General features: G+C 37.8%; 1 protein-coding gene across 1 annotated transcript in view; it reads right to left on the bottom strand.

Annotated features, from left to right (window-relative positions):
* LOC132148738 (inactive phospholipase C-like protein 2) overlaps positions 1-25,858 on the bottom strand; it is a 149,281-nt gene that overhangs the window by 53,908 nt on the left and 69,515 nt on the right. The window contains exons 6-20 of the mRNA XM_059557435.1: positions 22,405-22,579; positions 20,562-20,692; positions 19,488-19,639; positions 18,977-19,132; positions 16,282-16,461; positions 15,912-15,999; positions 15,079-15,201; positions 14,526-14,618; positions 12,672-12,878; positions 10,477-10,571; positions 8,820-8,962; positions 8,488-8,643; positions 7,411-7,462; positions 6,481-6,585; positions 5,483-5,592 (exon numbers count right to left, since the gene is read on the bottom strand). Coding sequence (XP_059413418.1) covers positions 5,483-5,592; positions 6,481-6,585; positions 7,411-7,462; positions 8,488-8,643; positions 8,820-8,962; positions 10,477-10,571; positions 12,672-12,878; positions 14,526-14,618; positions 15,079-15,201; positions 15,912-15,999; positions 16,282-16,461; positions 18,977-19,132; positions 19,488-19,639; positions 20,562-20,692; positions 22,405-22,579 — 1,966 coding nt within the window. The remainder of the gene's footprint in view (positions 1-5,482; positions 5,593-6,480; positions 6,586-7,410; positions 7,463-8,487; positions 8,644-8,819; positions 8,963-10,476; positions 10,572-12,671; positions 12,879-14,525; positions 14,619-15,078; positions 15,202-15,911; positions 16,000-16,281; positions 16,462-18,976; positions 19,133-19,487; positions 19,640-20,561; positions 20,693-22,404; positions 22,580-25,858) is intronic.

The following is a 25,858-nucleotide window of genomic DNA, read 5'->3' as shown; positions in this document are numbered from 1 at the left end:
AACTCCTTTAAGACTGTTGGAAGACCATTTCAGGTGACTACCTCTTGAAGCTCATCAAGAGAACGCCAAGAGTGTGCAAAGCAGTAATCAAAGCAAAAGGTGGCTACTTTGAAGAACCTAGAATATGACATATTTTCAGTTGTTTCACACTTTTTTGTTATGTATATAATTCCATATATAATTCCACATGTGTTAATTCATAGTTTTGATGCCTTCAGTGTGAATCTACAATTTTCATAGTCATGAAAATAAAGAAAACTCTTTGAATGAGAAGGTGTGTCCAAACTTTTGGTCTGTACTGTATATATATATATATATATATAAACTATTTTCATGTAGTATTTTTACTGATCAAATGTAAGAACTGTACTTCTGAAAAGCAAAAGTGTAAAAGAAAGTCAATGGTTTGAGAGACAAAAGAGTGTTATTTCCTGTCAGTGAATGAGGAATCGAAAGCAACACAATTTCTCACAAATCTGACCTTGCAAAATCTGGAAACACTGAACTCAATAACCCGAAGAACTCTTCAACACTATACAATATTTTATATTTAGGAAATAAATACATTTTATAGATAGGCCTACAATAACATGTAATCAGCGCACTGCTAGTATAGAAAAGACACTGAACGGCTACAGTGTGAAAACAGACAGCTCATGAAACTTACCAAGTTTATCAGTTCACTCACAAGTTGTGTTTCAGCGACGTCTAGTGGTGAAAAGCGAATAAATTAATATATTTCGATTACTAGAGGCAGACAGACGCACAGTAGCATACCTACGAAAATATTTTTTTCGTTAAAAACTATTTTGGTAATTCCTGTTATGCAGTATCCTTATCTAAGCATACAATTTCTCAAAAATAAATATGTTTGTGTTATAAATTAAGTAGGCTAATTTTAGGCCTATCTAATGCACACTGGACTGTAGACTGGAAGCACTTGTCAAACTCGGACACTTCATTGATTGATGCAAATAAAGAGCAAAATTTCGGCATTGCTGAGCAAAGAGGGATTGAGAGATAACGTGCGTTTGAAGATGGCCTATTATTATTTTATGTAACTTTCGAACATAAGAAAAACGAAGAAATTGCTCACTAATAACCTAAAAACGATATTCTTAACGCTTTGTAGTTAATAAATTGCCTTATGATATAAGTTGAGACTTAAGAAAAATGACAATGTAGCCTACTCCCAAATGGAAACTTATGATAAAAATATGATTAAAACGTCAAGTAGCCTACATTATGATTTTAAAATTCTGAAATTGCCAGTTGTTTTTTTTTAGATTTAATATTTGGACTAGTCTGTATAGCTAATATTTATAGCCTATTTAGCCTGATATAAAATCAATATAAATCTAAGGTGTGTCCTAATTCAGGTTAAAAAGATACAATGTGCAATTTTAATCGACATGAAATGTAATGAATAAATACAAAACGTGTTTAGGTTTAGTGGCACTAATTGTTTCAGAATGTAGCTGGCAAAGATGAAACCCAATCTGAGTTAGGCTACCTATATCTTGTGCCCTGACTGAATTTTTCGTGTCACTGAATTTGATTTTATTCTCAATACCTGTTTCTCTCCAGTAGGTCAAAAAGCGGATCAGATGACTCTGTTTCATCTTATGGTTCAGCTTTTGTTAGTGCAGTACCTGGCATGATGCTTTTATTAAGCACAGGTTTCTGTCTCCAAGCAACAAATGAGCCATTTCCTCAAGCAATATTCTCTTTGCGATTAGAGACATAAAATACGTGCTCCTGCCTGACGGTACATTTCAGTAATTTTTTTTTTTTTTTTTTATAAATTATATCTGAAAGGATAACCATTTTCCTGAGAGAAGTGATGGTTTGAGCTTATTTGGTGTCCAGATAATTTAAGTCAATTGATTCGTTCTGTCAGTCGTGGTGAGGGCTTCTCAGCGGAATGTCTTTCACACATTTCGACCAAAAGAGGGGGCAATACTTCATTTTAAATTGTCGTCGGAAACCCGCCCAAAAGAATAGGCTTGTTTAGAGCGTTAATTTGATGTAAAACAATTTGCAGAAAAATTTCAATCTCATAAGAACTTTAGTTTCCATGTTTATGTAAATATATTTTTAAGGAATTATACAATTATTTTAAATGATCAACCATGCCTTTATGTGTGCGCGCTACAACGAGGTTCGTTTCGCGCCAAGTTTTCAAAGTCATAACTTATAATATAACCTATGGGTAAATGGTAAAACTTTGTAAACAAAACACATACATTTGTGAGAAATATAAAAATATAACGTTAGTGAAGTGAAAACAAAAGTCAATAATTTGTCTATTCTGTTTTGCCAACGTAAAACTTCCGAACAGCACATTGTTGCTATATTGTAAGTAACCATTTGGTTACAACGCCGACAAACAGTACTTTTGTTGGCTAGAATTATTTACGCGACTATACATTCATACTAACTTTTAATCCAACAAATTATTATTGAAACGTGTGTAATCCCTTATGAAAATTAACCATGGTTTTACTACAAATATAAACAAAAAACTATGGTTACTATTGTTAAACCATGGTAACCACAAATTAACCATGGTTTTGCTAAATTATCCATAGTTTAACCATGGTATTTGTAGTAAATCTGTGGTTATACAAATGGTAGTCAACACGCCAAAAAACCATGGGTTACTACAGTTTTACTATAATAAAACCATGGTTATTTTTCTTAAGGGATATCTGCCAATATTGTCGACTTGATTGCAGATACAGGAAGAGAACTGAACTGGGCTGGACGATGTCATCACTGAATCAACGATGAACGTAGTTGACCGTTTTCTATTGTCCTCCTGCATTATTGACTATTTTCCAGTTTAACAGTGTAAAGCTGTTGACACAATCTGTATTGAAAGCACTATATTAATAACGGTGACTTGACTTGACCTACTAATGCTCGAAACTCTTGCTAAGAACTTTGAAGAGACAATCTTTGTGTTTCTATGTCAAAAACAGATTAATAATATCATTTTTTCATCATTTGTGTGTGTTCTCTCATGTATACACATGATTTTAATGCTGAAAGTGTGCGAGAATGGCTCAGATTTCGCAAAAAGGACGGATACGGTTGTTGCATGTTGATTCATGTTCACACTCAGCATCCATTCTTGCAGTGTGGCATTAATGTGCCATCAGGAAAACAGCTTTGGAAACCAGGGTTGTAATGTTTTTCCCATTATACATGGTTCAATATCATGTTTTCACTGACAGACACTTTAACTTTTACATTTGGTCCCCTGAATGTTGAAAATTTAGTTCCATTCTTGCTGAAAATAGTCCAACAACTGGAGCCCATAAAGGGGAATGTCTGTTTCTGGTTTATGAAGAAAAATACAAATCTTGAGTCTTCTAAGAAACATGCTATTAGGAAGAGTGGTTGCGAAGTGCAGAATGATTTTTCTCTCAAGTCACTTATTCAGAAACCATTTACAAAGGACCGAATAGATAGACTACAAATGGTTTGTAAAATGTCAAGGTGCACAAACTGTTAGATGGTCATGTAGGGAAATCACACCAATTATGAACTCAAGTTCATTCAATTCTCACAGGAAAGACAAAGTGCTCACACTGCTTGTGCTGGAGTCCGAATTATTATTAAAAAAAAAAAACTTTATTGTCAATTCAATTGCTCTTCTCTACATCCAAACATGGTACGGACACAAGACAGAGCAGAGCTGAACATGCTGACACACACACACACACACACACACACACACACACACACACACACACACGCATTCACTCTCTCACAAACACACACACACACACTGACACCTACAGTGAGAAACAGTCTACACATGACAAATCAATTTGCAAACAAATACAATAAAAAAGATAGAGAAAAATCACACGGCTTCCTATGTGTCTCTGCCATGACAGAGAAATAGAGAGGGGGAAAAAACAACATCCACTGTGAGAAACAAACCATCCTTTAAAAATGAATACAGGCATCTAAAAGGGGGCGTAATTAGTCATGTCTGTAGATTACACATACAGTAAGCACACAGAAAACGTGTCTTCGTGCTGACTGTTGGGCCTTTTCTTCCATGCAAAAGCTCAGCTGAAATCTGAGCCTGACCCCTTTGTGCCGATAATAGTTTTGAGTACTGATATTGGATCAGTACATCAGGGCTTTTACAAACAATCGGACACAGTAAAGCAACGTTTTGCCCTACACAGAGTGATGGAGCCATCAAGCGTCCTACAGTAATAAAATAGAAATATGTTAACAAAAAATAAATTCAACTATATTTTGGATATAGATACTTTCTTTTAAATGTGTCGTTTTTTAATTTATATTGAATTATTATTATTATAGGTATTTTACATCAACTGTACGTCAGTGTCCTGAGTGGCCTAGGCCTCTGTGCAGGCGTATGCAGAGTGCGAGAGAAAAAAGATGCAGGTCGGTAACAAGGTGACATGCAGAAATGCGAACCTATAGGACGGCCAGTTAGAAGCACACGAGGAGCAGCATGTGTAACCATGATGACGGGTTCTCTTGTATTGTTCCGAGAGGGAAGTGTGAGAACAGATGAGGTCATCACCTGTTGCACTGGAGAGAGACAGACGGAGAAAGAGAGACGGCCTGTGTAGTGTAGCGTGAGCCCAGATGCTCAGCGGACCATGTGTCTCCATCGCTTTACGTGGGACGGATACGAGCGGGCGCGTGTGCGTTTCTCACGTGTGCCTCAGTTTCATCGATCTGAGTAACTGGTCGTGGTGCTGCTGGTTTGGATGTGGGTGTAACTTGCGTTCATGGTTCAGATTAAACACAGACGGTGAAGAGATGATTAAACCCATTCAGCCTGTCCGTGCTCATGTAGGTGCAACGAATGTTAACAGCCTTGCTGCAACCTAAACACTCATTAGTGTACAGAAGCGTTATATTGCAATCGTCATAGTAACAATAATGTCATCATCTGCAAGAAAGCATTCATTTAAGAGTGCAAAGGATAATATGCATTTACTTCAGATGCAATATATAGCTGAACACCCTCAAAATAAACCATAGAACAGTTTGAAAAACAAAAATGTTCCTTACAGTAGTAGATTTCGGTTTAAGGGATTCACAGATTTGTTCTGCGAAAAGTCAATTTGAAACAAAAACAAATACACGCACAAAGAGAAAGAGATAACATGCATCTCTCTCTCTCTCTCTCTCTCTCTCTTTTTCCTACAATACTGTTTGGTGGTATTTAATTAGAGGAAGGCTCATTGTATTTTTCTTCTTCCATTAGCTCCTTTCTCTTCTATAGAAACAAGGGATGGGGAAAGAAAAAGAGGTGCGGTGAAAAGAGAAAAAAGAGATAGAGAAAAAGCTAAACTAAAAGTCATAAAGACCCACACTGGGAAACAAATGGGGAAAATAGACTAAGAGTAGAGGGAGAAAAATGTATTTTAAAAAAACAATTTGTAAGGGAGAAGAGTCACAGAAGGTCATGACTGCTGGCCGGTCCATTGGCCCTCCATCGGTCGACGGAGCAGTTCCTCTACATGCCTCGCTACATCCATGGTGTCGTCCAGATCGAAATCGCCATCAGCGTCCAGCATAGGGTCTCCACTGAGAGGGAGAGATTGAGTTACGTTAAGTAATTTGACAACAGTAATCTTGATAATTCCCATCTAATAACATTAATTCCATAGTATATACAGCACACTATAATGGCTGTTTTATATATTACAGCATGTGCTGGTCTAGATGAGATAAACATATTTTCTGTGCTGCTTTGAAGGAAAAAACCAAAGAATTGATTCAAGCATGGTAAAAAAAAAAAACTCACAAATTACTTTACTAATAATAATAAATGTTGGCCTTATTATGGTGGTATTATTTATATACTATTGTAGTATTTATTAATCTTACCTAGCTTTTATTTTATATATTCAGTTTTCATTTTAATTTGAGTAATTTTAGTGTCATTTTTAGTTGTAGTAATTAGTGAAGTGAGTGAAAGTGACATACAGCCAAGTATGGTGACCCATACTCAGAATTCGTGCTCTGCATTTGACCCATCCAAAGTGCACACACACAGCAGTGAACACACACACACACACACACACACACACACACACACACACACACACACACACACACACACACACACACACACACACACGACTCGAACCCACAACCCTAGGGTTAGGAGTCAAGCTCTCTAACCACTAGGCCACGACTTCCCACAAATTAAGTAATTATTTTGTTATTTTGTGCTTTTTTAATATTTCTATTTAGCTTTAATGTATTTATTTTTTCTTCAGTATCAGTTTTAGTAATATTAGTAATTATTAGTAATATTAGTAGGCTTGTTTTATTTCTGTTATTTGCCAAAGCAGCATTTCTAATCGTCAACAATTTTATATTTTATTTTATTTCAATGATAGTTCTGGTTTTAGTTAACAGTAACAAGCCAGATGTAGAAACACACAAAATCCATATTTGTGTACTCACATGGGAGGATAGAGTCCATAGGCATGAGGCTGACTGACAGCTGGAGATGCGGCGTGGTCCATGTAGGTGGGGTTTGCTGCAGGGTCAGGGTTAGGTGTTGCAAACCTGCATGAATTATTTAACATCATTAGTTTTATTCTTAGTATTATTTATACACTGTAACAGTATTTATTCTTATTTTTAATTTTCATATTTTCATTATTATATTATACATTTGTCATTGTTTTTTCCCAGTTAAATTTAATTTGAGTAATTTTACTCTTTCAGCTTCAACATTTAATTTCAGTTAGTTGCAACATTTCTCTGTTTTTTAATATTTATAAAGTTTTTCATCTAATATTGAGAAATGAGTTTAAAGTCTGTTATATATTGAAACAGCTTCCTGTAACGTTTCCGATCACCTTACTTTTCTTTCTCTCCCTCAATAAAACGTGAGAAAGCTCCAAAAATAACTAACAAAAGACGTTCAGCTCATTTATTCTGTTCAGCTCTAGTTCACAGCTTGCTACTCTCCACACAGCTCTTGCTAACCCTCAAAATTAAGTACTAGTTTGATAATGACTACCTCAGAATGCTGTATTATCTGAGTCTGATGGTGTATGACTCCCTGCTGTGTATGACCGAAGTGAAAGGCTTGCTAACAAGACCAACGGGGTCATCCACCTATGGATAAATAATGCTGCTAATGAGGCTAACAGAGCTAAGTATATGCTGAGGTGTACGTGGAATGAGTACAGAGTCTCAAGAATCCATGGCAACCAATAACTGCCCACAGAGTCAGGCCAGCGCTAATATGATAGCGTGCAATTAGATTTATCGCTCGGAGCTTACTGGTTAGTTCTTGAATGTGAGAGATGTGAAGATCTGTACAGAGAGGTCAGAAAAACACACAGAGACAAAGTGTGTGTGTGTGTATGTGTGCGTACTTACTCTGGAACTACTTGTTTGATCTGTGGTTTTACGTATCCGTCCACAGCTTTAGCTAGAGAGATGGGAAAGATAAACAGATTATTCCTAAACCATGACATAACACTGCCTCACATTCTGTTTGTGAATGAGAACACACACAAACATGCTAGATTAGCCAGAGTGATACACTCATTTAAACCCAAAGACATGAACACACACACATGCAAACACACAGACTAGCAATGTATTTATAATGATTTTACTGACTGTGACGAGTGGGGCGGGGCCGAGGGACATGGGAGCGAGGCCGGTGGAGTGATTGGAGATGAACTACACCTGTTCGACCCACCGGTCTCGAGGCCCATGTCCCTCGGCCCCGCCCCACTCGTCACACTGACTCTATCATCTATCTATCTATCTGTCTGTCTGTCTGTCTGTCTGTCTGTCTATCTATCTATCTATCTATCTATCTATCATATATATGCATGTACAGTATGTGAGAGTGTGTGTGTGTGTGTGTGTGTGTGTAATATTTGTGCATATAAATCATTTTAAATCAATATTTTAAGAAATAATTAAGTATATATACACTACCATTCAAAAGTTTGGGCTTGCTAAAAAGTTCTTTTTTTGAAATGTCAAAGCTAACCAAGGCTGCATTTATTTGATCAAAAATACGGCAATTTTGTGAGATATTATTCGAATAAAATTACCGTTTTCTATATTAATATACTGTATTTTAAAAATAATTTTCAGCATCATTACTCCAGATCTCTGTGTCCTGATGTGTGCTCAAAAATATATTCTTTTTATTCATTTTAAAAACAGTTGTGCGATTTAATATTTTTGAGGAAATGATTTTCATGATTCTTTGATTGATAAAAGTTCATTTATAGAGTAACATACTCATAATAAAAAATCCTTCGTAACATTACAATTATCTTTACTGTCCGTTAAGATTAGTTTATACAGCCTTAAAAAAAAAAAAAAAAAAAACATACTGATCTCAAAAACTTTGAATGATAGATCGTGTATAAATACTGTATATATATCATGTCAAAAAAAGATGTAAATTATGTAGATAGAGCTCAAGCTTACACAGTGGTGGGGTGTAGTATTTGGAGAAGACATCGTCTTTGGGCCGGTCAGGATAGAGGAACAGGAGATGATTCAGGTCGCTGATGCGATCCGCCAAGGAGCGGATAGAGAAGTCTTTGGTTGTGTATGGCATGAGGTTCCACACCATCCTTTCTCCTATGAAGAACACACATACACACTCTTTAGCAGAAGTTTTAGAGCATTTAAAGCCACTCTAAGTAATTTGTTTTCAAGTACCATGCATAAAATGTCCCTATTATACAACAGAATATTATAAAGTGCAATAAAGTGTGTTGAGGAATGGCAGTGGAGGAGCAGAGTAATGGTTCTACCTGCTTTGTTAGGGTTCTCTGCCACCCAGGCTATGGTGATACCACCAATTTCTGAATCACTGAAGCGCAACAGGAAGGTTCCGTTGGGTTTGGACATCAGCATGTCCTGAGCTTGCTGTTTATTCACAAAGCCAAGAATCGCCCTGAGACATTCAAGCACATAAACAAACACATGAACACAAACCTTCATGCATAAAAGGAAGTTTACACACCCAAAGACAAAGAGGCTGCTATCGTTTGTGTACTTTTCAGTTTTAACATGATTAGTGCTGTCAAACAATTAATTGCGATTAATTGCATCCAAGGTAAAAGTTTTTGTTTACAAACTATATGTATGTGTACTGTGTATATCTATTATGTATATAAATGCACACGCATACAGTATATATATATATATATATATATATATATATATATATATATGTATATATATATATATATATATATATATATATATATATATATATATATATATATGTATATACATATAATATATATATTCTTAAATTTCATATTAAATATAAATAAATAAATAAATATATATATATGTGTGTGTGTCTGTGTGTGTGTGTGTGTGTGTGTGTGTATATACACGATCTATCATTTTCTATTTTCAACTGACTAATTCAGTTTTGTTTTTTAAGGCTGTATAAACTAATCTAAACGGACAGTAAAGATAATTGTAATGTTACGAAGGATTTCTATTGTGAATATGTTACTCTATAAATGAACTTTTATCCATCAAATAATCATGAAAATTTTATATATATATATATATATATATATATATATATATATATATATATATATATATATATATTATTTAACATAACATAATCTTCTTAAATATATACATGAATGTGTTTGTATTTATATATAATAAATATACACAGTATCTACACATATATTATGTAAACAAAAACGTTCATTTTGGATGCGATTAATCGCGATTAACTGTTTGACAGCACTAAGATTTGTATACAAAGATAAGATGTGGACGACTGAGGGTTGAAAGAAATCTTATCAAAGCTGCAAGAGGTCTTGCAGATCTTACTTCTGTGTTAATAAATCCATGGTTTAATGCCTTTAATGTATAGTTTTAACCAGCACTATCTCTCAATTAGCCAGTTGCCATGCCAAAGAAGCACTTCATAATGAATATATCTATTAAATTCCACCCAAAACATAAAATAAGATGAAATAAAACTAGATTTAAGAATGTGATTCATTATGACTAACAATGTCCAGTAGAGCAGCCAGATTAAACTATGAGAAGTGTCCATGACTTCACCCAATTTATATTCAGGAATAAATCACTGTGCCATTTTCTTGTCTATTAATTAAGTGCATTTTCCATTTAAAGTCACATAACTGCAATACGAACAAACGTCACTCTCATTTTTTTGTGAGATTGACCCCTGGTTCATACGGCATTAACGGCAGCATTCTCAGCTGAGTGTGAGAGATGTCATTGTTATGTGAGGGCAGAGCGGAGCAACAGCTTTCATTCTATTACTTTCTGCTCATTCATTGACTGAGCAGCAACAAAGAGGGATTTTTTTTTTAGCTTTTACACATGGATGAATTGTAATAATTAACATCAAATCTGTAGGAACGTGAGTTATATGTTCGTGTTCTCACAGAGTTCAGTTCTTACCCGTCATTCCAGTGAGGCTTCAGGTGTTTTTTAGTAAGCTCCATCACACCATCAAACCACTGCCAAAAAGTGAAGTTCCTGCCTGGTAAACTCTCCTACAATGACAAGAAACAAATCAGATTTAAAAGACTAACATGCACAATAAACGAGTAATGAAGTCAATGATGCTGAGAAAACAACAACTATAGATTTACCTAAATTTGTATCCTTTAAGATTGTAAAAACATACAATCAGAACCAAACTGAGGCATCTCAACCTCTTTCACAGATTTACCACATAGATTCATTTATTATTAGTTGTAGAGACAGTGTGTGTACAGATCTAAAGTGTTAAAAAAGATCTAGTAGCATGTTGTAGACTAAAATCTCATCAAATCATGTAATGAAGCTTGTTTCCTCACAGATGCTTAACAGTTATTTAAAACAAAGCATGGAATCATGAAAGAACAATCTGCTGAAGTCCTGGTACATGTGCCTCGTAAGTGATGCATTCATTGGAAACGGACATGGAGTTGACAAACCAGACAGCACACAGCTAGAAGTGTACGCGGTAAAGGGAAGATTCAGGGCTTAAGAAACAGGCATGATTGCCTGGATGAGAGCATGATCCGCTGCCTCAAATTCAGTCTGTTTTTAATCAGTGATCCACAAGCAAAGTCACATTACTTAGGACTGAAGACAGGACGTGTTCGTCTCCATCTTATTCACTTTAATCACTCTATTTCCTCAGAACACAATGTTCTACGTCCTGACCATTTCAACAGTTAGCATGAAGATCACACCGAGCCACACAAACACACAAATGTCTCTTGAAAATGTACAATGAGGTTCAAATGTGAAAATTAGAAATTTAAATATGGAAATAAATAGTCGAGTCTCATTTATTTCTATAGCATTTTATAAAATAAAGATTGTTTCAAAGCAGCTTCAGAGAAGCAAGAAAATATGAGTGTTAATGCTGCAAAATACATCTGTTATTAAACAAATAGAATTTTATTATTAATAGCGTAATTATTCATCTATTTGGTTCAGTTTTGATTTATTTGATTTATTTCAAAAGTGTCAATGTTGCAAAGTGTCAAATGTTGCAAATTACAGTGTCAAATGTTGCTGGCTGGATGGATAGATAGAATTCTGCATTATTAGATCACTAAATAAGCAATTTGTGACCTAATAGTGCAGAATATTATGATCTTGTTTGCATTTAAGCTTAGGTTTTTTTTATACCATCTAAAATCATCAGGCTTCACACAAACATTGTGCAAGTGTGTGCATATGTGAGCATTGTATCAGTGACTAAATAAACAAAGCCATAAACACAAACGATGCCTGAACTCCAAAAGCCCTTGCTGGGAACACTGCCCGCTCAATGTAGCAGATCAACAAAGGGCAGGTTCAAAGGCAGCCACAGCCTTAGGCCTGCCTGCACATCAAAAGCACTCAGATCACACCTCACTTCCTGAATAACCATTAACTATTGCAATGGACAAAAAGCAATGTCGATCAGATCAACTACCATTCTGCCCCAGGTCGCTGGATTGCCAATAAAATTTTTTTAAAAAGTCAGAACGATGAGAGACTAGTTTGGGATTAAACCATCTGTGAGAACAACGCTCGATAACGGCGGTGCTTTTGGGTAACAAGCAGCAGGTCACAGTCACGGTCAGAATTTGTTGCAAAATAATAGGCCATAATGCTTTCAGATTAATCAAATCTTGTGTAAAGCTGTCAAAACCATGATTTCATAAGTAATATTGAAGTACAAAACTATTCAATTCTATTCAATATGGAGTGTAACTGAATGCAAAGGTCTTTATGTGTTAATATAACTTTAAAATTCCAACTTCCATTTTCAACCCAATATTGCCCATATGCTTATTTATGTTTCAACATTGAAAATAGATTTTTTTAAATGCATTAAACTGACTTAAAGTCACAGTCAAGGCTTTTACATTATTACAAAGGTCTTTTACATAATACATTTAATAAAAGCTGTTCTTTCAAACCTTATTCATCAAAAAATAACTGTTTATTATCACAATAATAACTGTTTTCAACATTGATAATAATAAGAAATGTTTCTTGAGCAGCAAATCAGCATATTAGAATGATTTCTGGAAGTCTGGACACTGAAGACTGGAGTAAAGATGATGAAAATTCAGCTTTGCCATCATCACAGGAAAAAGCGTATTTACCCTGTTAAACTGTGACCAGGTCATGGTCATGTTGCGGTAGTCCTCCGGGTTGACGCTGGAGCTGCTGAAGGCTTTCTGAGCTAGAAAGACAAGATTCCCCTCAGACAGACCTCGATTTGATTGCACCTCGGCCTTGTACTTCATATTCAGAGCCTCACACAACTGCGGCCATAACACCTTGTCGGGCACAATGAAAGGCACCCGTCCCTGAGAGAGAACAAGAAAATGAGTACATTATCATAAACTTTAACAATTTATTGAGTTGGAACGTGTATCATTAGGCAGGTTCTCAGTGGGTCACAATCACTTTGGTTTGGTCTTTTAGGAAAGGAACAGGGACATTTTAATGGCAGTGTAGAGGGATATACTTTATTACATCAACTCCACTCATCACATCCTGCTTGATTTGCATAAATATCTAACATGTTCTGTATGGATGCCACTCACTGCTGCCATAAAGAAAACCATATTGGTGACTCGTGTTGATCTGATGTTATGTTGATCTGACTTCTATGTACTACTTTTAAAATGCTTTTATTGTTATTCACTCACTTCTCCATTTGTATTTCAGGGAAGAAAAAAGTTGTACAGGTTTGAAATGACATGAGGCTGAGTAAGTGATGACAGGATTTAAATTTATAGATGCACTGTTCCTTTAAAGAGAATAAGGGTAGAGTATGTACAATAAAGGAACATGAGTCATATACCATCAGCCACTCAATCGACACCCACGCTATGAAACATAACCCCTAGAGAACACTATGGGGACTGCCGCCAGTGGGACCATTGTCTGAAGCATGTGTGAAACAACTCCAATCCCATTGGCCAATGTAGCCCATGATGTCACAGGCAGACTTTTTTTTTCTTCAGGAGCCGTTTGTTTCATAAAGTGTGAAGACATTATGAGACAACCTTTCAAGTAGGCAGCCCCCTGAGCCCCTTTTCTTGGGTTTTAAGTAGATGGTCTACTTCCCTTTAACCTTTAAGCTTAGTCAGGTAGTAGGGGTGGGCTGCCCCCCACCCAATGGGTTTTTTAAGTGAGTGGTCCCCCTGGGCCCTGCATGCTGATTTGGCTCATTGTAACATGGCCTTCTGATGATAGCTGTGTTCTTAACCTGGTTAATGGAATGTCCCTCCTGATTGGATGGGTTCCCCATTTTTCTGAGTTATGTTAGTGGCCTGAGGCGTCAGTGGCTTCCGTCCACCATAGTGTCCACTAGAGGATGTAGAACGAGTTCCCTAGAAGGGGAACATCTCGGGTTACGTACATAACCATGGTTCCCTGAGAGGGAACGAGATGCTGCGTGCCTATGCCATGCCTATTTTTTGCCTGTTTTCACATCTCCTTCAGACATTTAATGCTGATTCGGCAGGTGCCCTCTTCCAGGCACCTGTGGGCCAATGAGATTGGCGTTGTTTCACATGTGCTTCAGACACCCATCCTGCTGCTGGCAGTCCCCATAGTGTCCACTAGAGGACGCAGCATCTTGTTATCTCTCAGGGAACCATGGTTACATGTGTAACCCAAATGTTTTGTTTGTTTGTTGTGGGGAGTTTGAGATCCTGTTAAGTGGGTGAGAAATTACATTGATTTGGATTTGTGTTGTCATGTCAGGGCCAATCTATGTGATGTTTAACATATTTAAGTTATTGGACCTTTTTTTATTACCACATGACCAGGGAATTTGTTTCTATGACTTCCATGTGATTTCGCTATACAATGGCCTCATGAGCTTATTACAGGCACAATCGATCTAGTATTCAGTTACTTTGCTCAAGGGCACAATAATGATGGTCTGATCTTTAAACACTACACCATCCACTGAAATATGCACTGATGTTTCAGGTACTCACCGGTTCAGCAAATGCATTATCCCACAAAACTGTTGCAGTGGCATTGTTGTCTTGACTTCCATGAACAATTACCACCACAGGCAAAGAGAGAGTCTGGGGGGAAAAATGTTTGGATGAGAAAAATGAATGAACCGATTTGTAAATGACTAGTATATATAAATACTCTTGAGCACCAGATTGACAAAATGGAATCTGGAGGATCATGTGACACTGAAGACTGGAGTAATGACTGTGGAAATTTCAGCTTTGTATCACAGGAATAAATTACATTTGAAAATGTATTAAAATGGAAAGTTATTTTAAATTGTATTAACATTTCACAGTATTACTGTTTTACTGTATTTTTTATCAAAATGCTTTGATAAGTATAAGATACTTCTTTCAAAATCATATAAAAAAATCCTACCAATCCCTAACATTAAAAAGTAATGTACACTATAGCATAAATATAGTGACTAAAATATAATTTTTGCTTTTTACTGTAAAATCTACAAAAGCTTTAAGTGGTTCCTGACAGATACCGTTTACTAGGCACACAACCTCTCAAGCTCACCTTAACCTGAAATACCAACTCATTTCCCCCAACACTGAACTGTGATTCAAACAAAATGGTAAACTTCTCCTCGGTAACAGACTCTGCCCCGCGACGGTCTGAACGCCTGATCCGCTTCAGAGACTACAGGATACATGAGAAAGAAAGGAGAAAAATATATATTTACTTTAGTATAAGCAGTTCAATTTGTTCTTCCTATTTAGCCACTATCACACAAAACACCCACAAAAGAACTCAAGCTACATTTACAAATGTCATTCACTGAATACTAATAATTCAATTATACAATATATTATACAAATATCTAACCAAGCATTTATTCTAAAAAAAAACAAAAAAAAACAAGAACTTCTGAAATGAAATATAAGTAATTTTTTATTTGGATTTCATTTTAATTCTAAAATAAAATATACTGTACTAATGAAGGCAGGATTATTTGGATACTTTCTGGTTGACAAATGCACAGAAATACAATTATTTTTTTAAAAGAAATGTTAGTGCTAAGATAATACTTGGTTTGATAATCTGTTCATAAATTTAAACCCTATACGGCCTATTGTATATTGCTTATCTAAAGGTTCTCTAAGCTGTTCTATTTTTATGACAACTCACTTATACTGTATGTCAGGCTTTACAGGGTTAAGTGTTAACCGGATTCGTTGCTGAGGCAAAACCGAGAATAGAGCTCCGTTCTCTAAGCAGGTACAGAGTAATTTATGAATAAACTTAATGGTGGCTGACAGTGTACTTAGAAACCCCTTCAGTCAAGTTCACACGCTCATCTTACAGAGTTTTCTCTAAAATCAGATTTTAGACGGCCACACGGCACTTACCATGTTTCTAAAGTGTGCACTTAGAGTGCCTGTGGTCTGGTGGTACTCCATCACACAGTTGTTATTCAAGATCTCACCACTGATGTCACTGTTAGACAGACACATAGATATACAGAGAATGGTGATGTGATTACACATAAATTGTGATGAGCATTTGAACTAAGATCAAGGTCCATTAAGTGACAAATTTTGGTAAAAATAGGGTTTGTGCACAATACTTGTGCGTTGGGGAATGTAGGATGATGCATCATGGGCGCCTGATGAAACATGCTTTGTTTAAAAAGCTCCAGGCGCATTAGGCCAGTTCACAGTGAGTCATCAACTACACCCAGAGGAGTTACTAAATACAATGTGTTGTGTTTCCACTCACTTTCTGGTGTTTTCATTCTTGAGCAGGGCCTTGGCCTGTTGCTCACTGATGATGGTGGCTTTGACCTGCGGTGGGTTCATGTGCACATTCAGTTTGCCACCTACCAGCAAACGCACTGTCGCTGCAAATTTAGTTTGTGTTTTCAGCACCTGAGGTGGCTGCTTTTCGATGATGAAGGTACTGCAGACAAAACACACACACACACACACACACATATTTACTGTACATCCATATTTATAAAATATATTGTATATCAAAAAGAAAAAAAAACACGTGCACTAACATACTAAGTTTGGAGTCCGTTTTTTGAAAGAAAGTAATATCTTTATCATTAAGGTTGCATTAAATTGATCAAAAGTGACATTACTAAAAGGCATTTACACAACTGTTTTCAACATTGCTAAAAATAAGTAATTTCATATTGTAATAATATTTCACAATATTTATGTTTTTAATGTATTTTTGATCAAATAAATTCAACCATATGAGCACTTTTCCTGCTTTCCATTCATCTTGGAAAGTCTAAATTTGGAAAAGCGCAACAGAACATTACTTCAAAAAAAGAAACCCAAAATATTCAGGTGTAAGATGAATGTTATAGAACACTTTTAAAAAATAAAATACATAATAGTTCATAAATAAATTATTTAAAATAGGAAATACAAATAAGTAAATAAAATAAAATAAAAAGTTAATAAAATAGATAAAATGATATATTTAAATAAAGTTATTTATTTATGTATTTTAGAGGTAAGGTTAATATTAGTCAGTAGTCATTTGCACAAGTGCCACTAAGCAATAATGGAGCATGTGGACTATTCACCACATCTCTGACAATTTTGTAGTACTTCAAATTGAATTAATTTTGATATGTGGCTATAGTATGTATGTTATATATAGTTACACAGCCAGTGTGACACATCTCAGGTTGATGGAGATCCATTCAGACACTGATGTTAAAAGAACAGTTCCCATTAGGCTCAGTGTTTCATGACTGCATGGCCTGGGGCACCACACACACACACACACACAAATGAACCACCACCACCACATTCATCCCCTGTGGTAGGTGTGAATGCTGATAGCTTGAGATATTATGAAAAGAGAGTGAAGGAGAGCAGAAGTTTGTAGACATCCCCCTGTGTCCCACCAAAGTGATCGCTCTAACAAATGGCCTCTGTTGATTTCTCACGGATACAAGCACATGCAGGGTGAATAATACATGAACACTCAATCATCTGGTACTGAGACGTTCATCTTTTCATATCATAAAATGTGAGAATGAACAATGTGAAGGGATAGCTCACTCGGAAATGACAACTGCATAGTCATATTCTCAACCTCCTGCTACTGCAAACCCTTATTATGACCTTTTCTGTTCCTTTAGAGCAAAAAAGTCTTTGGGATTTCAAGCTTCTAAAATGATGCAAAAGCACAATGAAAGTATCATAAAGTGATACATTTTAAGTGTGGTAAAAAAACATTTCAAGGCACTTCAGTGTCTATAACTTTTAATATTTTTGAGCATTATCAAATCTGCTTGATAAAAAGTAAAGCCCAAAGGGTCTTCTTTCCAAAGACACCAAAATTATGTTTGTAACACACTGAGGTAGGAAACCGTTACAATTTTAAGTTTGGTAGAGCACTTTCAGCTGAGAGTCCCATAATGGGGGGTGCTGGCTAACAGGTTAAAGAAATGAATATTTTATTGCTGACAGTAAAGACATTTTAATAAGATTTCTATTTCAAATAAATGCTGTTCTTTCTATTCATTAAATAATCCTGAAATCATGCATTATGATTTCCACAAAAAAAAAAGAAAAATATTCAGCAGCGCAACTGTTTTCAACATTAATAATAATAAACCAGCATATAAGATTGATTGCTGAAGGATCGTGTGACACTGAAGACTGAAGAAATGCTATCGTCGTAATAAATTACATTTTCAAATATATTCAAGTAAAAAATAGTTATTTTAAATTGTAACACTATTTCACAATATTGCTGTTTTTCCAGTATTTTTGAGCAAATAAATGCAGCTTTGCTGAGCAGAAGAAATCCAAAAAAGCTGTCCTATGTGCATTCATGATTGTTTATAAGAGATGTAAAAAGCTCCATTGCATGTATGAATTATGTGTTTTGAGTCAGGTTTTCTTCAATGAGTTGATCCAAATTACTGAATGATGCATTTATTAAACTTCTCTTACGAGGTAGGGCAGATAATTTATGTGCATAATAACATATTTCTCTCTGTTACACACAAAGCACTGTATTGCTTCAGAAAATTTGAACACATTTATGATGTGCTTTTGCACCCCATTTGAAGCTTGAAAGACAATTCATTGTGATTTGATGGAAAAAGTGATCAACACATTCTTGTATTATATGGAAGAAATGTCACGCGTGTGAGTTTTTCTTGGAACTTTCCCTTTAATAATTCTCTCTAGATTATTCACTGACTACCCCTTACCCCTTTCTCTACACACACATAAAGAACACAGGAAGGAGAGTAATGTACGTCTTGACATGATCCGTTCAAACACACTGTGAAGTCACCTTGAAATTGTAGCAATGTCGAGAAAGAGAAATAGTAGAAATGCATGATGTTGATTACAAGGAGGATATTGCTTGTGTTACTTCATTTTGCAATCGCTTAACCTCACTGAATTTCTCTCTCCCCCACACAAACACACACCTAGTGACTAAAGTGGAGATGATGTCCGTGACAGTGCTGTTGAGTTCGGTCAGCATCTCTTCGATGGGGCCGGGAATGGGCAGCTGCTGTCTCAGATGCTCCGCCCTCCGGATCTGCTGACGATTCTGCCAAATGGTTTCTGCTAGCTTCTCACACCTGTGCACAAACACGCGCAGACATGCCAAACCAAAACATAAACTACAGAGCTGCTCTCTGCATATGCTGTGTATGTGTAATATAAACACAAATGTGCAAAACCACAACAAGTGCATGCCTCGGATTATTTGCATAACTGTCTGAGTGTGTGTATTGCTTTACTTAACTATGTACTAGGACAGATTTGCCCCAAAAGATAGCTAAATATAAGAAAACCTCCCTATAGGAAAACAAAATAAAGCAAAATAAATGGTTTGGCTTAATATGTAGCCATTAAAATTAGCTTTAGCTTTAAAAACAACAGATGTCTATGGTATGCCTTCAGTTAGGCTGCTAAGTATACATGTGTGCACACCATGACTGTAGTATGTCCAGTCCTCCCTCGGGCGGCCCACCGTTACCAGCCAGTTGTTGACGTCTCTTCCACTGAATCAGCTCGTCGTCAAGAATCACCGTCTGCTGTTTCCGTAGCAATGCCAGTGTCTTCTGATGCTTCTCTGCCAAGCCCTGAGCACAAACACACACACCCACTCATGTAACACCACATGAACAGACGTGAACATATCTGCCTTCAGGTTTAGTGCTTCCATCAAATGGAAGAGTTGCTTCCATATTAAAGGAAACAAATAAAGGAAAATAATGCAGAATCTTTTGTGAAAGTGAAAATTGTTCCTCATTTTACCTGAATATGAATATCTTAACATTGCGATGATGTAGCAACAGACTTATCTGTCTTATCTTGCAGAAAGGGGCGGGTTTAAAGTGGGATAAATGATTGGAGAAGTCAAATACACTATTGTTCAAACGTTTTGGGTCAGCAAGAGTTTTTATAATGTTTTTGAAATGTCTTATGTCTGCATTTATTTGATCAAGAAAGAAAGAAAGAAAGAGAGAAAGAAAGAAAGAGAGAAAGAAAGAAAGAAAGAAAGAAAGAAAGAAAGAAAGAAAGAAAGAAAGAAAAAAGGAAAAAACAGTTATATTGTGAAATATTATTACAATTTAAAGAAAGTGTTTTCTATTTGAATATATTTTAAAATGTCATTTATTCCTGTGAAGGCAAAGGCAATGGCAGCAGCCATGACTCATGATCCTTCAGAAATCATTCCAATGTGCCAATTTGGTGCTCAAGAAACATTTTGTATTATTATCATTCTTGGAAACAGTTGTGCTGCTTAATATTTTGAAACTGTCAAAAACATCTATTTGAAATAAAAATAATTTTCAACATTATTAATGTCTCTCCTGTCACTTTTAATTAATTAAATGTATCCTGGCTGATTAAAAGTATTAATTTATTTAAAACAACAACAACAAAAACATAGTAACCCACAAACGTTTGAGCAGGACAATGTTTACGATATGGCCCTGTAAAGCAAGTGTTACTAATGTTACAGACTGAATGTTGTATTATGCTAGCGCATGTGTGTACCAGTCTGTATTTCTGCAGGGTGTTGGCCTCTCGGGTCAGCCAGGCCTCTACTGTGGCTCTCTTGCTGAGCAGGCTGGGCTCTCGGAGCTGTCGGTCTGCTGGAGGCAGCGTGGCCAGACTTGATAACTGAGCTGCACACAACAGAGAGGAGGATTTAGTCCACAAAGATGAGCTTTGTTGACAAATTAAATTAAAAATGGTCATTTGCAATAATTTTGTACGTAGAAGAGCAATCTGGGTATGAAAAAGTGTTAAGTTATCTTACAAATAATGTTTGTTTATAAATGATTACACCAAGAGAAGTACATTCAGGTTGGAAGGCATAGTTCACCCAAAAATGAAAATTCTGTAATTATTTACTCATCCTCAAGTTGTTCCAAACCTGTATGAATTACCTCCGTGAAGTTGGCACCCCATAAAAAGAAATAATCACCAAAACTATGCCATTCGTTTGTGCTGATTTGTGCTGTAGAAACGAACGTTTGTGCTGGTTTGGTGTTTGAGATATTAAACATGCTTTTTTTGACCATGTGACGTCACTCTCCACCCCATGTCGCCCAAATCGCTCCAAACCAGCGCAGTTAGTTTGTGCTCGATTTGTGCCGTTAAAACAAACACTGTATCTATTTTCCTTCCGTAGATACATCCAAAATATTTTCGGAGGCTGTGACGTCACTCTCCACCCCAGTTTGTCTAAATCGCACAAAATGGGTGTCATTCGTTTGTGCTCGATTTGTGCTGGTTTGTGCTGTTAAAAGAAACCCTGAAACTATGACCGCTTCTTTTATATTACAAAAATAAACTTTTTACGAACAGTGATGTCACTCTCCACCCCATGCAATCCAAATCCCTCCAAACCGGTGCCATTCGTTTTTCACTCGATTTGTGCTGGTTTGTGCCGTTCAAATTGACATTGTATCTATTTCCCGTCCTCAAAAATAACAAATACAAAACGGGCCAGTGACGTCAATCTTCACCCCATACTGTCCAAATCCCTCCAAACCGGTGCCATTTGTTTGTGCCAATTTGTGCTGTTAAAATTAAAATTCTATCTACTGTATATCCCCTCCTTTATAAATAACAAATATAAGTCGGGGTGGCGTCAGTGACGTCACCCCCACCTCATCTAAATCGCACCAAACCGGTGTCTTTCGTTTGTGCTCGATTTGTGCTGGTTTGTGCCGCGTAAAAACATTTGTTTGTGCTGCTTAGGTTTTTAAGATATTAGAATAATGTTTAGTGGTCATTTTCTGATGTCATTCAGCACAAACAAAAATTTTTACAGCACAAACGAATGGCACCGGTTTGGAGGGATTTGGATTGCATGGGGTGGAGAGTGACGTCACTGTTCGTAAAAAGTTTATATTTGTTATAAAAAAAAAGCGGTCATAGTTACAGGGTTTCTTTTAACAGCACAAACCAGCACAAATCGAGCACAAACGAATGACACCCGTTTTGTGCGATTTAGACGAACTGGGGTGGAGAGTGACGTCACAGCCTCCGAAAATATTTTGGATGTATCTAAGGAAGGAAAATAGATTTCATTTCTGTGTGAACTATCCGTTTTAAATTTATTAGATTTGTTATTCAGTGGCATTCTCAGGAATTATGGGAGCCTACAGGCTGTTTTAATGAGGATATATTTGCTTTATTATGTACTGAATGATAAAATAGCATTTGTGTATGACTGCACACACACGACTGTCAAAGAATTACTGAACACCAAAGTTCGATTCCCAGGGAATACATGAACTAATGATAAGTGAATCTTGAATGAAAAGTAAGTTGCTTTGGAAAAAAGCATCACTCAGAAGTATAAATGTAAATGAGTGTGGCTTTATACCCTGTATTCTGAGGCTCTCCTGGTACTGTATAATGAAGTACTCCTGGTTGTGCTGTAGTTTCCGGAGATCATTCTCTGTGTCCTGGGTCAATACTCTGAGCTCCTCGAATGCCTGGTTTATCTGATGGTACTTCTGCGACATGCTGTCCATCAGGCCGCCCACCGGTGAGCTCGACTGCCAATCACAGACACACATGAGTTACAACCAAGTTGCTGATTATGGTTCAACATTGGGTTTGACAGTACACTTTTTAAGTTTGATAAACTAACAAGATGTTAAAGGGTTGGGGTTTGTAGATACTTTCAAAACAACCTGACAAACAGTTATACTAATAAAATCCCACAAACCAAAGCTTCAATATTTATAGTAGGTCCTTATCATCCCTGTCCTGTTGTGTATTAATAATCCACCCAGATAAGGTTATTCGTTTATACGTAAGACTGGGTGCACATGTATGTGTGTTTAAACAATATATATATATATATATATTGTTTGTGTAGTGCATACATGGTGTCACGTTTATGAACTTTTGGTTTCCTTATTTGGTCATCTTCCTTTTCTTGTTTTAGTTAATTGATTGATCCTCACCTGTCCCCAGTTCCCTCATCACCTGTGTGTTTAAATACCTGGTCTGTTTAGTTCTCCCTTGTCCGTGATTATTATTGTTGATTGTTGATATCGTTGTTCATGTATATGTGACTTGTATGCTAAATGTTATCTGGTTAATATTGTCTGTATTCTTCGTTATCGTCAGTAAACTCCTCATTTATTCCTTATCCTCCTCTTGCACTTTGTTTTACGTTTAGCACTACACCTCATCTGTAACAGAATGACGGACCTAAACAGTATAGTTTATTTTAGCTGCATTTTTCTTTCATTTATTTTTTGCTTTGTTTTTCTCCTCTCCCGGAATGGCCATCCCAGCGGTCCGTCTCCTATGCCTGGAGCAATTAGACCGTTCGCTGGAGGACCACACCAGGGACTTTTTAGATCTGGCGTGCCTTACTCACTTCCCCGACTGCTCGCTCTCTAACTTTTTCTATGCCGGCCTGAGCGAGCAGAGTAAGGCACGCCTACCAGCGAACGGTCCCCGAGAGGATTTTGCCGCTTTTGTGGAGTGGGTGCTGGAGAAAAATGGATCTTCGTGGACCATCAGCACCGCCGAAGAGGATATCTCCAGCCCCACTCCCGACCCAGAGACCAGCCAGCCACCATCAAGACACACGGAGCCAGAGCCCACCGCAGCCGCAGAGCCATCCACTGACAGGAAGCAGGATCTCGAGAGCGCGACTGACCAGGTGTGTGAGCCGGCAACACCGTGCATCGTGGGAGTCCTCGTGGAGATTGAGGGCGTGGAGGAAAGCCCTGCCCACACTCCTGCGACTGAGGGTGAGCTGTATCCGGTCTCGGGAAATATGGAGCAACTTATGGATCTAATGGACTGATCTATGGAGGTAATTCCTGTATCCCCTGTTTTTCCGCTGGTTCCATCCAGCCCTGATCCCCTTGTATACCCTCTCAGTCTCCCACTCCTACCTCCTCCAGTCAGTTCCTATGCTCCATTTCCGCTGGTTCTGCCCAGCCCTGAATTTTCTGTCTCTCCGCTGGTTCCGCCCAGCTCTGAATTTTCTGTCTCTCCGCTGGTTCCGCCCAGCTCTGAATTTCCTATGTCTCCGCTGGTTCCGCCCAGCTCTGAATTTCCTATGTCTCCGCTGGTTCCGCCCAGCTCTGAATTTCCTATGTCTCCGCTGGTTCCGCCCAGCTCTGAATTTCCTATGTCTCCGCTGGTTCCGCCCAGCTCTGAATTTTCTGTGTCTCCTGTACTCCCTCCCAGCCTCCCTCTCCCACCTCCTCCTAAACCTGCCAGTCCCTTTGCTCCACTACCGCTGGTTCCGTCCAGCCCTGATCCTCCTGTGTTTCCTCCCATCCTTCCTCTCTCTCCTCCTCCTAGACCAGCCAGTTCCTCGTCATCCCTGCTGGTGCCAGTCAGTCCCGCAGCTCACCCTCAGTCCGCGCCATCTGGGCACGATGGTTCGCCGCTGGACTGCCAGTCTCCAGCTCCGCCTTGGCATGTTAAGGCCCTGTCTCAGCCTCCAGCCTCCGAGCCCTGGACTCCTCCTCGGTCCTTCGACCCAGCGGCTCCGCCTTGGCTCTTAGCTCCCTCGTCTCCACCGTGGCCTGTCATCCCACCTGCTCCACCGGGCTCCCTCGTCCCTCTGGCTCCACCTTGGTCAGTGGTCGACCATCCGCCGCCTCGGGACTCCACTCCTCTGGTTCCACCTCGTCACTCCATCCCTCCGGCTCTGTCAGGCTCCTCCTTCCCTCTGGTTCCACCGTCATCCTCCGTCACTCCGGCTCCACAGCGGTCTTCCAGGACCTCGCCTCCACCTTGGTCGCCAGAGCCTTCTGCTCCACCTAGGCCCTCCGGATACTCGACGTCACCCTGGCTCTGCGGCTGTGCTGCTCCATCTTGGGCTCCTCACCCACCGGTACAGTCTCCTCCTGTCGGCCCCCTGGTGTCGTCGGCCGCTTCTTCACCATGGCTCCTCCCGCCGTCGACTCCACCATGGATCTCCGTCCTGGCTGGTCTCTGGTGGACCATCTGGCTCCTCCTGCTCCGGGCTCCTCCCAGCCTTTTTTGGTCATCTTCCTTTTCATGTTTTAGTTAATTGATTGATCCTCACCTGTCCCCAGTTCCCTCATCACCTGTGTGTTTAAATACCTGGTCTGTTTAGTTCTCCCTTGTCCGTGATTATTATTGTTGATTGTTGATATCGTTGTTCATGTATATGTGACTTGTATGCTAAATGTTATCTGGTTAATATTGTCTGTATTCTTCGTTATCGTCAGTAAACTCCTCATTTATTCCTTTTCCTCCTCTTGCACTTTGTTTTACGTTTAGCACTACACCTCATCTGTAACACATGGTATGTGGACATAAATATTACATCTTTAAGTACAGGTGTGTCTGAGATGAGTGGGCGTTTTAATGTGAATTTAAGCCTCTAGATTTACTGATATTGCCTTTTAGTTTTATGATTTTATTGTTTGTCAGTCGAGTTGATAAAACCTGAAATTTCCTCTTTTTTACTCTCACAAAACTGAGCAGGTATCATGAATCTGTGTGTAGGGGTAAATATGTATCTTCCTCTATGCATGCACAAAGCAAACATATAAATTTTATTTCTGAAGATTGTGAAAGTTATCACCCATGTTGGTTTTTAAAATTGATCAAACTCACTGAACTTATGTGTACAAAGACCATCATTTTATTCAAGAAGACAACATAGTCATCTCTTTTTTTAAATATGTTTTATAACTTTTGTGTGTGTGTGTGTGTGTGTGTGGTGGGGGGGTCAATTTCTGAGATGATTTTAAGGAAATCTCATGGCAGTTTTACATTTCAATGTCAGGTAATAATTCTTGGAATTAACAGATTTATTACTATTACAC

The sequence above is a fragment of the Carassius carassius genome, chromosome 9 (genome assembly GCF_963082965.1).
Source record: "Carassius carassius chromosome 9, fCarCar2.1, whole genome shotgun sequence".
NCBI classification, from domain to species: domain Eukaryota; kingdom Metazoa; phylum Chordata; class Actinopteri; order Cypriniformes; family Cyprinidae; genus Carassius; species Carassius carassius.
This window is presented reverse-complemented; position numbering and strand designations above follow the sequence as displayed.